General features: G+C 48.6%; 1 protein-coding gene across 1 annotated transcript in view; it reads right to left on the reverse strand.

The window, feature by feature from the left end:
* The window catches only part of CABLES1 (Cdk5 and Abl enzyme substrate 1), a gene marked incomplete at its 5' end in the record, with an annotated part of 109,753 nt that overhangs the window by 33,868 nt on the left and 59,432 nt on the right, over window positions 1–16,453 (reverse strand). Inside the window, one exon of the mRNA XM_021686188.2 lies at window positions 5,655–5,732. Coding sequence (XP_021541863.2) covers window positions 5,655–5,732 — 78 coding nt within the window. The remainder of the gene's footprint in view (window positions 1–5,654; window positions 5,733–16,453) is intronic.

Below are 16,453 nucleotides of genomic sequence, written 5' to 3' on the forward strand. Positions count from 1 at the left end.
AATGTATAAAAAGCCCTTAGCATGGCGCCTGACATACCATAAGCCTTATTTATGCTTCAGCTTGTGTTCTACCGTTAGTGTGTTCACACAGATGTGGGACTACCTAATCAGTGAATCCTAAGGAAATAGGCTCTTTTTCTCAAGTATCCTTATCTACGAATCAAGGCAGGAAAGAACAGTTCGAAGAGTACAGTACTTGCTAAACAACCAGAGCAGTCTGCTTCAAGCAGGAGCTCTAGAAATCACTGTTAATGATTCTACTGTCAGCTTGGAAGTATAAGCCTGATGGCATGCAAAATGACCCCAAATGAGCCCACACCGGGAGACCATGTACCAAACAAAACTGCAAAGTCACCAGACCTGTGCTTAGAAAAACAAAAACAAAAACAAAAAAACCTCAAATTTTAAAAAATTGAATGGAGAATCATTATTCAGATAGGAGCTCTAAAAGCAGCTGATTGTCGGTGGATGGAAAGTGTGAACAGCATGCCTCATTCATAAACTCCTCATTCAACCAGACTTAACAGCTTCCACATTAGCAAAATTGACAAGGATGAGAATGGAGTGTGCAGGATCTTTGGAGAGTCTAGTCAAACCTCCACACTGTACGAACTGAGACCTGGGGCAGGCTGAGTGATGGGCCTGTGGCCGTGACATCCAGGACAGCTCACTTCTGTCTCTACCCCCTCCCCTCACTACCTAAGGCAAACTGCTGCAGTGTGGGTCAGCAACGGGGGTCCCGCGGGGATGGTGCTCTACCCAATTCTCTCAACGTGCCAGGCGTTACAGAGAATCCCCACCCCACCCCACCCCCAAGAAGTTCCCAAGGGGCCACACCACCTTATATCCTCAGAAGTCAACGGTGAGGCTGGAAAATCCTTCTCCGCTTCTCCAAGACCTCATACTTCTAAGTCTTGATTAAGAGCTGCTGTGTCTGGGGAGCACTCCCTGATCCCTGAGTTCCCTGAGCACCTTCCTCTGTGCTCCAGTTGCACACTGCTGAGGACTCACTTCATTGTTTGTTCTTGCATCTGATGGTCAGTGTCTTTACTAGCTGGTTCGTTGTCTCCTACCCTCAGAGGGTGACGAGTCAAGAGACATTTTCACGTTCACCACTGTATGCCTACTGCTTAGAACAGTGCCTGGCACATAGTAGGTTTGAAAGGGTCTGTGGGGAGAATGAGTGAATCCTGCTATGCGGTAGTAGTGCCTGAATTTCTACTCAGGAGGCAGGCAGGGGTGGCAATATCCTTGGGAGGGGATGGAGACTTACACAGCAAGCTCTTGGCTTTTACTGCCAATAGCAGATACAATATAAATGTGGGCGTTGATAAAGATCTGGGGGCAGTTAAAGCACTCCGTAGCACTTCTCTGGGACTCCCAAGTTGTGCTGGTTTGGTTGTTTACATGTCTGGCTTCCAGCTCGATAATAAGCTCCTGAAGAGTGGGTCTTACTCATCCCTATACCCTCCCAGCCTCCATCAAGGCCTTGTACCCATAGGGGCAGAAGAAACACATGAGTAAGTGAACGAATAAATAGTAAAACCTCTCCTGAGACTGGCCTGTCTGCTGTGGTCAACTGATGTCAGGAGCCAAAGTAAGTGCTCAGTTCAGTTTAAAACCAAGAACAAAGCTTTGGGGTCAGGGCCAGCCAAGACGTGAGAGCCAGACTTGGGAAGCTCCAGCGCAGCAGGAGAAGCCAGAAAACAGAGCCGGAAAGAGATAAGGCCATCCTGATAGATGCTTTCCTCGTAAAAGAGGTTCAAGTACACACTGGATGAACTTCTGAGTTTCCTGTTTTTAAAACTTCCTTATCATGAAGTTGGAGTTGGACACCATTCCTTTTAGCAGGGGGGTTTACGCTTGTCTGGAATAATCAGGCGCCTGTGGCTCAGTCCACGTGCATAAGCACAACAGAAAAATGGTGACCAGAAACCACAAAGTCAACGGGCTAAGGTGGCTGGAGTACTGGGTTCTGGAGCTGCTGGTTCTGCTGGGCGTCCACCCCTGTGCCCGAGGGGCCCCAGCTATGAAGCAAGGAGGCCAGGCCACGTCATCTCTGAAATCCTTCCCACCCCTGCAATGCTAGGATTTGTGTCCCAGTCACACCGAGAACTCCAGCAGAAAGGTATTAGTTAATACAGGCATGAACTAAAGTACCGTAAAGTATGTATATATATAATTTACCAGTATAAATACTTTCGTTACTTGAGTATAGTGATTTCCCAATACTTAATAAAAACAATCCTAATTTTAAGTGGCAGTTATTCATGAATAGGATGTCTACTCATCAAAAAATTTACAAAGCAGAACTGCTTCTTCATCCTGCTGCTAAATTACAATATTTTGAATGGTGTTCGTAGTTTCTTGTGTGAGTTCTTAAGCAGAATATGCTACAGAAACAGGCATATTCTTTTCTCTGTCAGGCATTACAAAGGACCCGGTGTTTTGTTGTTACAGAAAATTAACCTTACTGCGCCTTGGTTTCCTCATTTGTAAAGTTTGAAGGAGGAGAGTTTATTCATGTCAAAATCTAAAGTTTATGCCCTGTGATCCCCCTAAACACACTTTGCTGCTTCCTCTGGGGCAAGCAGCAGGAGAGCTGAGCGAGCCGGCCACCCTGTGCCATCGCCCCTGTAACACACGGGGCCCTCCCAGCGGGAGTCAAGGAGACCCAGGCAGCGACGGCCACCCCTCTCCCCGCACCCTGGTGGCCAGCTAGCATTTCCTCCAGGTGTCAAAGATGGGGAGGACCACGCATTTCTAATAAGGATATCAAACAAAGATAGTCTGGGTGATCTCTTCCTGGGCAGTTTAAGTTAAAATGTGTTCCCATGAGCTCTGCGTAAAATGCAGTGATCTTCAAAGTTAACGACACCGGTAGTAACTTGCAATCCCCATCCTACAGAGGAACAAAAGTAGAGGCTCACAGAGGCGAGTGATTCGCCCGAGCAGAAAACTACAAGTCTCACAAGTTCTCCTCAGCGATCCTCACATTGCGTTTACTTAAGAAATTTGGGGTCCTTGGGGCGCCTGGGTGGCTCAGTCGTTAAGCATCTGCCTTTGGCTCAGGTCATGATCCCGGGGTCCTGGGATCGAGCCCCGCGTCGGGCTCCCTGCTCTGCGGGAAGCCTGCTTCTCTCTCTCCCACTCCCCCTGCTTGTGTTCCCGCTCTCGCTGTGTCTCTCTCTGTCAAATAAATAAAATCTTAAGAAAAGAAAAAAAAGAAATCTGGGGTCCTTGACAAGTTGGCCCCATCTACCTCTTTGCGAGGTGCTGTGCTGGACCTCGTATAGTCAGTTACCCTGTGAGTCTCAGTTCACCTCTGCGAGGCAGTTATCATAAACGCTCCATTTCACAGATGGCTTTGGATATGGAACTTGTTTCGCCTATTGGCCAGAGTGAGTCATGGAAAGTCCCAGGGCTGGACAGACTTGTGTTCAAATTCCCATTCTGGCCCAAAGCTGATGTTTGAGACCATAACTCTTGAGGATCAGTGGTCCTATCTATAAAATGGGGATAAGTACTTGGGTACCATAGTGAGGGGGCCCCAGAACTTGGAAATAAAGGCACCATTCCAGAATGAAACAAACATGAACAGTTCTAAGACAAAAGCACAGAGAAGTCAGATTACGTTACAGAAACCGAATGAGTTCTCAGCCAGGAAGAGTTGGCAGTCACCTGACCGAACATCTTTAGCCTTAATTGAAAGTGGTAATTAGTTGTATGTGAAATTTTAACATGTCTCCCCTTCTTGGTTTTAAGTTCCAGGAGACAGGAACCAGGCCCATCTTTATCCCAGCACCTAGTCACATAAAAGGACTCAATAAATGAATAAATGGACCATGGCCAAAGGAAGAATACATCAATCAGAAAGGTCAGCAAGGGAAGCCCAGAAAAATAAGGCCAACCCCACAGTGGCCATCCAAGCTGGCCATGAGAGGACATACTTGCACACAGCCTTCCATGGCTGATTCAGGTCTCCCTGGAAATGTGCTCACAGGCTGGTCACACTGAAATAATCTGGGCCCTGGGGCGATTATTTGTGTAAGATTAATGAACCGGCCTTCTGGGTCACACAGAGGTCTGTGAGCTGGTACCACCTAGTGTCCACAGGGAATAAGCCTGCTCTCAGGTGCAGCCAATCCTGGGACCACAGCAGGTTGGTAAGGTCACGCAAGCCTCCTCATGAGGTCTCTTGCAGGCAGCTCTGCCGGCCACGCCCAGGTAATCATTGAACCCCTAACCTGAAGGGTTTGCTGTTACTTTTTCGAGAACACCTACTTTGCAAGGCTGTTGTAAAGATGCAGGGAGTGAAAAGGACCGGCACAAAGTGCGTGCTCAATCAACAGTAAGATTACTGCTACTCTTTAAGGCACACGTCTAATAAATGACTGAGTCAGAATTCCATGAAGAAGAAGATGTGCTACTTTCTGTTCGATGAAGCTTACGGTGTAGAGTACAAATAAGGACCGTGGTGAGTTGAACGGGTGCGAGTCTGACAGGTCTACGGTGGGGGGAGGGAAAGCCATGGTGAACAGGCATGACCAGGGGAGAGCTCGTGCAATATGGTGGAAGATGAATAAATGGTGAATCAGCACCAGGGGCCACACTGCCCTCCCTTGGGGCGATGGTCATGAGTGGGTAGTGTGTCATTGTCACAGTGTCTAGGGGGCAATTCCAGCATTTCGTTTGTAGAGGCCAGAGCCTACATCCCACAAGATTCCTGGCATCCTATGGGGTGAGCTGTCCTACCCTAAATACCAGCAGCTCCCTGACAACAAACACCGGATGCAGTGACAGGTGAGGGGCAAGGCTGCAAAGACTCAGAGGAGATGAGGGGCGCCTGGGTGGCTCAGTTGGTTAAGCGACTGCCTTCGGCTCAGGTCATGATCCTGCAGTCCCTGGATCGAGTCCCGCATCGGGCTTCCTGCTCGGCAGGGAGTCTGCTTCGTCCTCTGACCCTATCCCCTCTCATGTGTTCTCTCTCTCAAATAAATAAATAAAATCTTAAAAAAAAAAAAAAAAGACTCAGAGGAGATGAGCACAGAGTTTGGCATGGGGAGTAAAGGGGAGGCTCTGCAAGGACAGAGCCTCACTTACCTACTTTTCTTCAGAGCAAAAGGAAGGGCTTGTTGAGCTAGAGAAGTAAGCGTTCCTTTGGCCTGTGGGTGAATCACATAGGTCTGGTTCCTGGTACCATTTTGCTTTGTTATTTGCTCCAGCTTGCTGGTCAGTTTCCAGCCCGAAGCCCAAAGATGCAAGAGGCAGGACGTTCACATGGTTTGTTTTGATTCCTTTCTTCACCTACCTTTCTCCAAAAGTCGACATGGCCCTGAGGAATGGGGTGGGTCCCCGGATTGCTCTTGCTTTACAGTATTGGAAGAGGTGACAAAATGCACATTTGGAAACAGCAGGCCACATGGTGAGGACACACACACACACACACACACACACACACAAACACACAAAATAACAAGGAAGCTTTCTGGCTGAAAAGAAAGTGGAGCTTTCTTTCTTTCAAATTTACAAGTACTGAATCTGCAGTGTCAAAGCAAGGCAAGTTCTTTGAAATGGGAAGGCCAACCACATTACGCACATGGTGTCACAACTTTTCACCCAGAGAACTATAAAGCAAGCATGCAGATACATACCCAACTTGGGCACTGTCACGATAGGGCAGCACTGAAAATATACTACAGAAGGATCTTCTGCCACTGATAAGGACTATTCTAAAAAATAAAAAAAAAAGAACAACAAACAAACAAACTAAATGCAAAGACTGTTAAATTAAAAAAAAAGAAACAACTGTAGCAATTAAGCATTCATGGAATTCACAGCAATATTTGCACACTCCCGCGCCTCCTCTGACAGATGGTATTCTGTGCTCCTTGCAAAATGCAACCTCAGCGCAGCAGAAGTCCGCCGCCTCTCCTTACCCAAAGGTTAACATGCGAGACACTGGCGAGGGTCTCTAAGGAGTACACACAAATCCTCTCTAGCGAGAGCTGTCAGCTATGGGTTGCACAGCAGGATGGACAGACAGAGCCATGAGTCTGGGGTGCCCAGTGCTGCCAACAGTCATGCCACACTGGAACCATCCATTTCTCCTCTGCAGTGAACAATGCAAAAGCAATAGTGCCAGAAACCGTGAGCAAGAGACACTCAGATGCCATTGTGATCGTTGGGGTTTTTTTTAATATGCTGGCAGCATGTTAGGTTCTGAGAATAAATTAAGGGAACAATTACATAATCAGTCTTAGCCTCCATTCCTGCTATAAAGATACTACTGGAAACAGTTCTGCATGATGCTCTTATGCAATCAAAGGCCACTTAAGAAAACATTAAAAAAAAAAAAAAAAAAACCTCTCAAAAGTACTTATCCTGGCATATGAAAATAACTTTTGCCAAAGAGAACTGCTGATAAAAAAAAAATGAGAAACAAGTGGAGGAGATTAAAAACCCAACATTCTTTAACACAGTAGCAATACACATCAGATTTTTCTTCAATAATCATGATGATAAAATCAGAGGGAAAAAAAACCTAATACTACTAACTGCATCAAGGTTTGGAGATTGTGACCTTATTTTTACAACTATGATATTAAATTGTCTACCTGCCCAGTATAAAGTTGGGTTCCTTGGCACGGCAAAGCAGGCCCTCTGTCTTCTGGCTCTTTCTGCTTCTCCGGTCTCAACGAACAGGACAACCCCCCCACCCACCCACCCCAGCCACTCTATCATTCATCCATCCATGCTAAAGGACTTGCTGTCCCCCACCTTTAAAAGACCCTGCTGCCTGCCGTGCCCAACTTAGTATGCTTAGTGAATTCCTATTTATTCCTCCAAACCTAGCTCAGAAGTCATGGCCCCAGGAAGCATTTCCTCCCCCTTCACCAAGTTACTCATTCCCTTTTTGGATCCTTTCTCTCTGGCTCTTTATTTCCACTGCCAGGAGGACACCAATCACAAAGGGCTGCTCACCATTGCCTCCCTCCTCTTCCAGAGGGTGAGTCCAAGGGTGGGGCACATGGCAACCCCTCCATAAACAGTGTGGGCAATGCTGTGCTTCAGAGCAGGCCCTGAGTCCCCGTCACTGGGAAGGCAGGACCAGGGCTAACTGTTCATCCCACAGTGATTCATGTCAAGAGTGGTTAACAAGTCCCAGCCTCAAATATCAGCTGTGTTATCTCTGTATGACCTTGCACCTCTTACTAACTCTTCTGAGCCTCAGTTTCCTCAACCAAAAGGACAGGATAAAATTACTAACTAGCGTATAGGAATGCTGTGAAGAGTAAAAAAGTCTATACCGGGAAAGCCCTCAGAGCAATGCCTGGCAAATAATGACACTCAATAAATATTAACTAGTTTTACTGGGAACTGCCTTCTTGAGTTGAGGGCAGTTTTACCAGCATGGCTCCTGGATTCCGAACCTCTTCAGACCTCTGTGCTAAAATACACAGGCCTGCTAAGACGTCAAAGGTGTGCTCCAACAGCAGCTGAGGGATGACACACAGAGCTGTCTCTCCCCTCTCGAGGGAGAGGCTTCTCATCAGATACCACAGACCCAAACCCTGTCACTGCTGCAAGGACAAGAGTGCCACATCCAGAGTGGGCCACTAAGGCCTCAAGGGACAAGAGCTAAATAAATCATAAGCACACCACCTTGTTAAACACCAGCCAGCCTCCTCGGGCTCTCAGGGCGACCAGCAGCAGATTTAGACACTGTAATGCCTGTGTACGTTTACTTACGCAGACATAATAATAGTCAATGCTAAGGATCCATCAGATGCCCAATTCTAAATGCTTCAACTGATGAAAACAAGTTAAGTGACATGCCAAAGGGGACACACTAGCAGGTGAGACCAGTCGGGGATCTGAAGCCATGCTCTTAAGCACCATGTGCCCTGATGCTTTGCCCTTCTCTAAGACTTACTAGAAGAGTCTGCCCCTGTGGGTTTGCCTGGGTATCCATGGACTTCCTGGACACCAAGCAGTCAGCCTTCATCCACATTCCCTAGAGTGGCTTTCCAGCCTGGCCTGCAGGTGACCAGGCTGGGAATGGGTGGGGCCAGAGGGTGACCCATCACAACCACCCTGACATCAGAGCTGCCGGTGCCTCATTCTCCTGCTCTGCTCAGCCTGAGCGCCTTCCCAGATGGAAGGACAGAGGTTCTCCAAATAAGCCCCACCAACCCCTGCCATCCACCCAGGAGAAAAGCCTGGAACTACTCATTCCTCGAGGCGCTCAACATCCAAGTCTCCTGCAACACAGAAGAAGGAATGTATCGAACAAACTCAAATGGCTTAGTGTTAGTGCGTTTTCTTCATTACTTAGTGCTAACGTGTGCTTCCTTCCCACACACTGAATTTGTTTGGACATTTCCAATAGAACAAGAAAACGAGAGAACATAAATGCATGGGAAATTATTCTTTCCAAAGTTCCAACCACAACGTGCCTATTAGCAAGTGGGCTGCACTGTTCTCTAAACGAGTGCTCATCTGTGTGGTCCTCACCATTTAGGTCGAGAAGAGGCTGACAGCCTGAGTCTCATTCAGAAAAACGTTATTCTACTGCACAGGTCAAGTTTAACAACTATGAATATGGAATGTTTCCCACCAATCCAGTAGGGCTAGTCCTTTTCCGGTTGGCCATTCTCAAGCAGCCAGAGCGGGGAGGAGATAAGAACACGGCATCTTTGGGTACTTCCCTTCCATTTCTGGGTGGAACCATCCTGTTGACTCCCACGTTATGCAGGGTTCAGAGAAGGAATCCAGAGCAGAGACCCGCCAGCAGTTCGACACAAGTCTGTGGCTGTTCAAGCCCTGGGGAGCTGGAAATAGCCAACAGAGCTCCCAAGAACACATCCAATGTGTTTCCCGAAGTAGCTCCAAATCCAGGAGGGGCTTCAGGCTTTAGCCAGAGCAGGCAAATATCAACAAGTGGCAAGCTCTTGCCTTCTATCTCCTCCACGAGCAACTCTGAGCAGTGTGAACCTGAAGAGAAGCCCATCGTGACCAGCTGCTGTGTCCCAAACCTGGAGGATTCCTGTGAATTTGCAGCTTTCCTCTTTGTAAGTAACGGGGAAATATCCATCATCATGGTGACGCCCAAGAAAATCAGATTCGTTTGCCTTCTTCAAGGGCTTCTGTATTTGTGAAAGAATTAAATCAGATGGTAGTTTTCAAGAAGGACAGAAGACAGCCACATTCCATTTCCAGGGGACTTCGGAAACTGGCTACCTCCATGTGTTCACCTCCAACCGCTGTAGTTATTTCTTGTATGCCCAAACTGCATGCAGAAAGCCCACATGATTTTCCCCTCTGTGACACTTAACACTTGACTTGGAGTCAAGGTGATCAGAAAGCATTACATAAAAGATTATAACTTCAAAAGAGGAATTCCGGAGAGATAGGACTTTAAGGAATTAAAGATCACATTTCCATACAAACATCTGCCAGAGAAGGAAAAAACAACAGCAACAAAACAAAGGAAAAAGCTCCCAGGGCTGCAGCCCACATGCGCAGAGCTGCTTCTGGAAACACAATATTTTCCAAACCTCTCCAGGATGCATTAAGAGCACCATCTTTCTTCTTCACATAGCTTCAGTTCCTTGCTTAGAAAAGTGTTTCTGGTATGAGGCAACTAGGGCTTCCGGCCACAAAGCTTCCAAAGGCACACAGTGCCTTGGAGATACTGGAGTGTTCCAAATAGCCAGGAGATGCACAAGGGCCCCATGGTTGACAGAGCATCACGGACCAGTCATTAAATCTGCTCTCAACCCCTTAGTTAGTCCAGAGCCAGGCAAGATCTCATGCCATCCTGGACCCTCAAGTGTTCCCTCCAATGCTGAAAACTGGCTTTCTGTTCTATTTCCACAACCCTGGGGCCTCTTTTTTGGCTGTGAGAAAGTTCAATCTCAAAGGAAATCACATTCGCAACAATGGTGGGTGAGCATGAACACAGCCCAGGGGTGTCCAGGAGTCTACGTTAGGTATTGGGCATGCATGTATATTGCATTCCCCAATTCTGTAGTTCATTCCCTACATGACCAGGAAGAAAGAAAAAACACACCTGCAAATGTTGGTGTCAGGGGTTGAATCGTGATCCCCAAAAAACCATGTTGAAGTCCGTGACATCTGTGAATGTGGCCAGAAATATGGTCTTTGCAGATGTAATCAAGTTGGGATGCATTCATACTGAATTAGGATGGGCCTCAGACCCAGTGGCTGGATTTCATACAGACAGACATCTGGAGACCCCCAGACACACACACAGGAAAGGCTGTGTGACAACAGACGCAGGGACTGGAGTAGCACAGCCAAGAGTCCGAGATGCCCGGGACTGCCAGCCACCCCCAGAAGCTGGACTAGGTGACAGATGATCCTTCTCTAGAGCCTTCAGAAGGCACAAGGCCCTGCTGACACCCTGCCTGCTGACTTTTCGGCCTCCGGAGCAGTGAGCGCGCACACTTTTACTGTTTTAAGCCCCCTAGTCCCTGATGATTTGGAGGGAAGCCCTGGACAGTGAATCCAGCTGGCACTGGGTCACTTTGTTCCCATGGCTGTGCAGCGCCACACCCGTCCCGCGCAGGTCGGCCACGCACTCGTGCACAGTGGCCGGGGACGTGGAGAAACTAAAGCTGTTAAGATTGACGCCAGAAAACAAACGATTATTATAAAATCTCAGGACCAGAGCCTGCCGGGCCTTTCTCTTCCCAGCCCCCTCCCCCCACAACTGCTTCCTCCTCCCACGGTATTTTATTACAAGCTGCGGAGGGGGGCGGGGAGCCTTAACAACCCCCCCCCCCTGCTTTCTGAAGGGCTGGCAATACATAGCAGATGAATGAAAATTAAAACAAAATCAAGATGTTCTTGTTTCCTCTATTTAAACTCTTATTAGCCCTGGGGGTGGGGGATGCTCTTCCTCCTAGGAACACTCACCCCTGCATGTGCGTAGTTGGGAGGAGGGCAAGAGCAGACCACCTGTGGACATTCTCAAGCCTGCTCCTCAAAAAGAGCTCTGTCCCTTGCATCCTGGAGTGGGATGAAGACAATCTCCCAATTCTGGGAGTGGGAGGAAGGAAGGAGCCTGTGCAGAAGAGGGACTAGAAGCCTGAGCAAGAGGTAGGGCTGAGGCCCGGGGCAGGTGTTTGGAATCCAGGCTGGGTCCTAGCGGAGGAGTGGAATTCCAGTGGGTAAGAACAGAGAACACAGAGCCCAGGATGAAGGGAGACATGACCGTCGCAGGGATGTGTCAGGCTCCCAGGCAGTCAGAGTGAGGGGAAGCGGGCGACACAGAGCTGGCCTGAGTTAGATGGGAGAAAGCATCTGAGTAGCCCACAAACACAAGACGGTGGTATTAGCATCAGTGGCTATGTTCGTCTACTTATCACGACTGCTCACACCACCCCCATGTTCACAGCCATCCCGGGACTGCCAACACCGCTACCATAGCCAAGCCGTCACCGCCGGCTTACGGGGGCCTACCTTACCCTACAGCGTAAGGAGTGGTGGAGGACCCCTGAGAAACAACTGTGTGTGATCTGCCTCTCCTCCCTCTCCCTTCACAAATACTTTCTGAGCACTTACTCTGTGCCAGACCTTGGGGATGTGATGACGGATGACAAAGATGAGAGCTCCATCCTCACAAAGCTTGTGGTGGAGGGAGTGGCCTGACTGGGAAATAAGAGGTTGCTATCCATGGGACAGCTAACCTGGCCTGAGGGAGGCAAGGTGGGCTTCCTGGGGGAAGTGACACCTAAGCTAAGCCCTGACGGATAAGGGGCAAGGAGAAGATAAGCTGGCATAGGGATTGCATGAGTCAAGGCTGAGAGGAAAAAGAGCAGAAGGCCTACTGGAGGAACTGAGTATGCGAGAAAACTGCTGACCTCACGTGCCTGATCCACCAGGGTCTCCACACCCCTCTGTGAGTCACTTTGACCAACACTGACAGCACGCTCAAAGCTCAGGCTTGGAGGCTGTTGACTAGAATACCCACACTGAGCTGTACACTTACTAAGAGTCACTTATGTCCATCCCCAACCTGTTTATACCAGTTATACTTGTTACTCGTACTTGTTCGATAAAGACTGCACAAACTGATGAAATGTGAAAGGAAAAAAGGAGAAATGCTACAAAGAAACACCAAATACTTAAAAAAAAAAAAAAAGTATTCAAATAAGTCACTAAAAAAGGGGGAATGCTAGAAAGACAACTTTCAAAGATTAGGAAAACACTGTGAAAATCCAATAGGATTTTGCACTTAAATTCTTGAGTCACTTTAATGACGTTCAATCTGGGGATGCCTGGCTGGCTCAGTGGAAAACGTGACTCTTTACCTTGGGATTAGGAGTTCGAGCCCCACATTGGGTGTCAAGATTACTTAAAAAAAAAAAAATCTTGGGGCGCCTGGGTGGCTCAGTCGCTTAAGCGTCTGCCTTCGGCTCAGGTCATGGTCCCAGGGTCCTGGGATTGAGTCCCACATCGGACTCCCTGCTCAGCGGGGAGCCGGCTTCTCCCTCTTCCACTCCCCCTGCTTGTGTTCCTGCTCTCACTATCTCTCCCTCTGTCAAATAAATAAATAAAATCTTAAAAAAAAAAAACCTTGGGGCTCTTGGCTCAGTCGGAAGAGCACGGGACTCCTGATCTCAGGGTCGTGAATTCAAGCCCCACGGTGGATGTAGAGATTACTTAAAAATAAAACCTTAAGGGGCGCCTGGGTGGCTCAGTCGTTAAGCATCTGCCTTCATCTCAGGTCATGATACCAGGATCCTGGGATCGAGTCCCGCATCAGGCTCCCCGCTCAGCGGGAAGCCTGCTTCTCCCTCTCCCAGTCCCCCTTGTGTTCCCTCTCTCGATGTCTATCTAATAAGTAAATACAATCTTTAAAAAAAAATCTTAAAAAATACATAAAATAAAATAAAAATCTTTAAAAAAATTTTTAAGTAAATAAAATCTTAATAAATAAAATAAAGAAGCTCAATCTGGACATGGCAGCAATAGGTGGGAATAATGATGTGTGGTTTTGATGCCAGAGACAGAGTCCGATCCACGGGCCAAAATGCAAAGAAAAGGCTTGGCATCAAAAAAACGTGCTTAATGGATGATCACCAATATGCCTTAAGGTAAGGCACAGTGTTTAAGCTACACATGTAATTTCTGTGGAGATTTCTTCCATGGATCACTGAACTCTCCTCATAATCACACACTTACTATAAATAATCCTGCAGAGCTGGATGGTGTTTTGGCGATCGAAGATCAGGAGAAACTGGTGAGGTTGCAGGTGTGCTCCTGAAAGGCCCCCTGAGCTGGGGAGGGAGTGAGTCCTGGGGCTCAGGAAGCCCCGGAGTGGTTGGTGACGGTGACAGTGACCAAAGCTGTGGCTAGATGAGCTCCCCAAGACAGGGCAGGCATTGGAGTTCCCGACAGTCGTGTGAGCAAGAAAGGGAGCACGTCTGCGGGGGCTGCCGTAACAAGGGACCGCCTGCAAATGGCTTACACACAGGAACTGCTTATCTGTTGGTCCGGGAGGCCAGAAGTCTGAGCCCACGGCATCCACAGGGCCATGCTCCCTCTGACGAAGGCACTAAAGAAGGGTCTGCTCTGGGACTCTCTCCCAGCTCCCGGTAACCCCTCAGCAGGCGGCAACATAACACCAACCTTCACGTGGCCACATGGCATTCTCTCGGCATGTAGGTCTCTCTCCAAATTTCCCCCTTTTAACAAGGACGCCAGGCAGATTAGATTAGGGGCCCGCCTGGCCCCAGTACAATCTCAACTAATTACATCGGCAATGACTCTATAGCCAAAGAAGATCCCATTCTGAAGTACCGGGGTTGGGACTCAGCAAAAGAATCTGGGGGGTGGGGGTACACAAACCAGCCAGGAAAGGGGAAGTAGGAGGAAAACAAGCTGAGGGTGAGGTTAGGAAGTCTAACCTTGAGCCATGGAGCCCTCTGGTACCTGCTCTTGTGCGCCTCCAGGACAGGACCGGTCGTGGTGTCCTGAGCCCTGGCCCCCAGCCCGAAGCCATCTGCACAGTGGTTTTCTCCTCTGACTGCTGTGTACTACTGGTGGGGACCACGATCTGGTCTCTCCCGGGCTCCCAGGCCCTCTCACCAAGCAGAGAATGGAAGCAGAACCACCCAGAGAAGGTTCTAACTCCCAATCCCTACCTCTGTGACTCATTTTATTTCCTGTAAATCAAACTGGTTCAAAAGCAACAACAAGTGCTTGCACGCCTCAAATACATCTGCACAAGTGAAGCACTGAAAATCATCTCTCTAAAGCTCGGTGCAGAGTCCCAGCATAAAGGCACGGATGGTAAAAGCTAGCCTGATGGCGCTGGCCCCGAGGTACCTGCATCCCCGGCGGACGGTCTACGTGTTCAGCTCCTCCCGCCGCTCACAGCACCAGGGAAGGTGCAAAGGAAAGTCGCTAGGTCGGCACACGGAGGGCAGTCCTGAGGGCCACTTGGGGTCGGGAGTCCAAGCAAGGCCTGGGGATGGCGGAAGGCTTCTTCAATCTGTCCACTCACCATCCCCCAGGCCTGAGGTTTCGCTGACAGCTGCTTACAGACACAGGTGGGTACAAATAAAGATGCTTCCCTGCCAGCCTGCGCTACTGGGGGATGGCGGGCTCCAGCCTTCGAACATGAACAAAAGCTCCTCAATGGCAAAAGCATGCTTGGGAGGGGCAGATGTTGCATAGCGCCTCACAGAAGATGCTCGACATCCATCAGATCAGATGCATTCATTTCAGGAGAGAAAAGGCGAATGACACTTTTCTTCTTTCGAGAAGGTCGGTCCAGAAAATAACTAGAAGTTTTATTATTTTTTTTTTTTTTGAGACGTGCCATTTCCTCCAACTCGTTTTTCAAACTAAACTAGGCTGACACACTGGGACTGATGAGATCACAGGCAAGGTCTTAATTTAGTTATTACCCATCCCATGCTTTCCCTCCAGAATTTTCAGTATAAAAAGAAAAGGCTACAACTTGACCTCAGTTACCATACTTTTCCCACTTGACTTTGGGAAACAGATAAAGGGAGCAAAAATCTTTCATATCTTTTCCTTCCTGCTCAGTCCACACTTTAAAGAGGCAACACTCGGGCGCCTGGGTGGCTCAGTTGGTTAAGCGACTGCCTTCGGCTCAGGTCCTGATCCTGGAGTCCCTGGATCAAGTCCCGCATCGGGCTCCCTGCTCAGCAGGGAGTCTGCTTCTCCCTCTGACCCTCCCCCCTCTCGTGCTCTCTCTCTCAAATAAATAAAATCTTAAAAAAAAAAAAAAGAGGCGACACTCTAGAGCTCACTTCTTTGTGTCCACCCCATCTCAAATCCTTTTAAACCTCTTTGAAAATTCCTCCCAAAGGATGAGACAGCCCAGTCACTGCAAAGAACAATTCTCTGCCTGTTCAGAGTGAAACGATTCTCAAAGCGGACCCAGGGGGTGGGCGCTTCCAGTGTACCTGGCAGCCATCACCTGGGGACCGTGCAGATGTCTGAAAACCAGTGCCAAATGATGCCCACCAGCCGCGTGCCTGAGGGTGTCACCCACTTGCAATGAGGGCTCTTGCCTCCTATCATTCTCAAAGACAAATGTTTGAGGCTCAGGAACTGGAAGCAGCAAGAAAAAAGGTCCTTTCCTAATAGGACCACGATGGTCACTAGACATAAATGCCCTGAAAGGTCACTAGGTCAACCTGCGTCTCCAGTCTTCATTCTCAGAAGCTCCACCTTCTGTTCTGATGGCCCCATTCCACCGGGCCAGCAATCCGCTCTCCACTGGCACTCGCTGGCCTGGCAATGCTGGTCATCTGCAAGGGTGTATCTTATCCCCGAGGACCAAGATCTGTCATCACTTTTGTTGAACCTCTCTTCCCCAGCAGACAGTGGGGCTCTTGATACAGATGCAGATTAGAGTGAGCGGTGACTGGCTTTTCTCTAAGCGGCCCATAGCTCCCACATGCCAACCACCCTCCTCACAGGATATTCAGGGGCCTTGTTCCAGATGCTCTAGCACGGGATCACTGGTCATCTCTCCTTCGTGACAGAGGGTTTGCTCATACATTTGTAATAGTTTTTTGAAGACTTCAAGTCATTTTTAAACCCCATCATCAAAACAAACTCACTTTTAAAAGACAATGAGCAATAGACACATCCGCTAATTTTCTGTAAGGATAAGGTTACTAAAAAAGTCCTGCAATGCTTGCCCTTGATTTTTGGCTAGCCGGAGTGCTCCTGTTCAAATGCAAGCCAGACCACACTGGTCCTCTGCTTGGCACCCTCCACGGCTCTCATTGGGCTCACGATAAAGACAGACCTCATCACAATCCATCCTTCAGAACTTCTCCTCCTGTCTCCCTCTCTCTTCTCCTCCCATGCCAGCTCTCCTACGGTTCCTCAGGCATATCCCTCAGCCACGTTCCAGCCTGAGTGACTCTGCGGTGGC

Source organism: Neomonachus schauinslandi, chromosome 14, assembly GCF_002201575.2.
Source record: "Neomonachus schauinslandi chromosome 14, ASM220157v2, whole genome shotgun sequence".
NCBI classification, from domain to species: domain Eukaryota; kingdom Metazoa; phylum Chordata; class Mammalia; order Carnivora; family Phocidae; genus Neomonachus; species Neomonachus schauinslandi.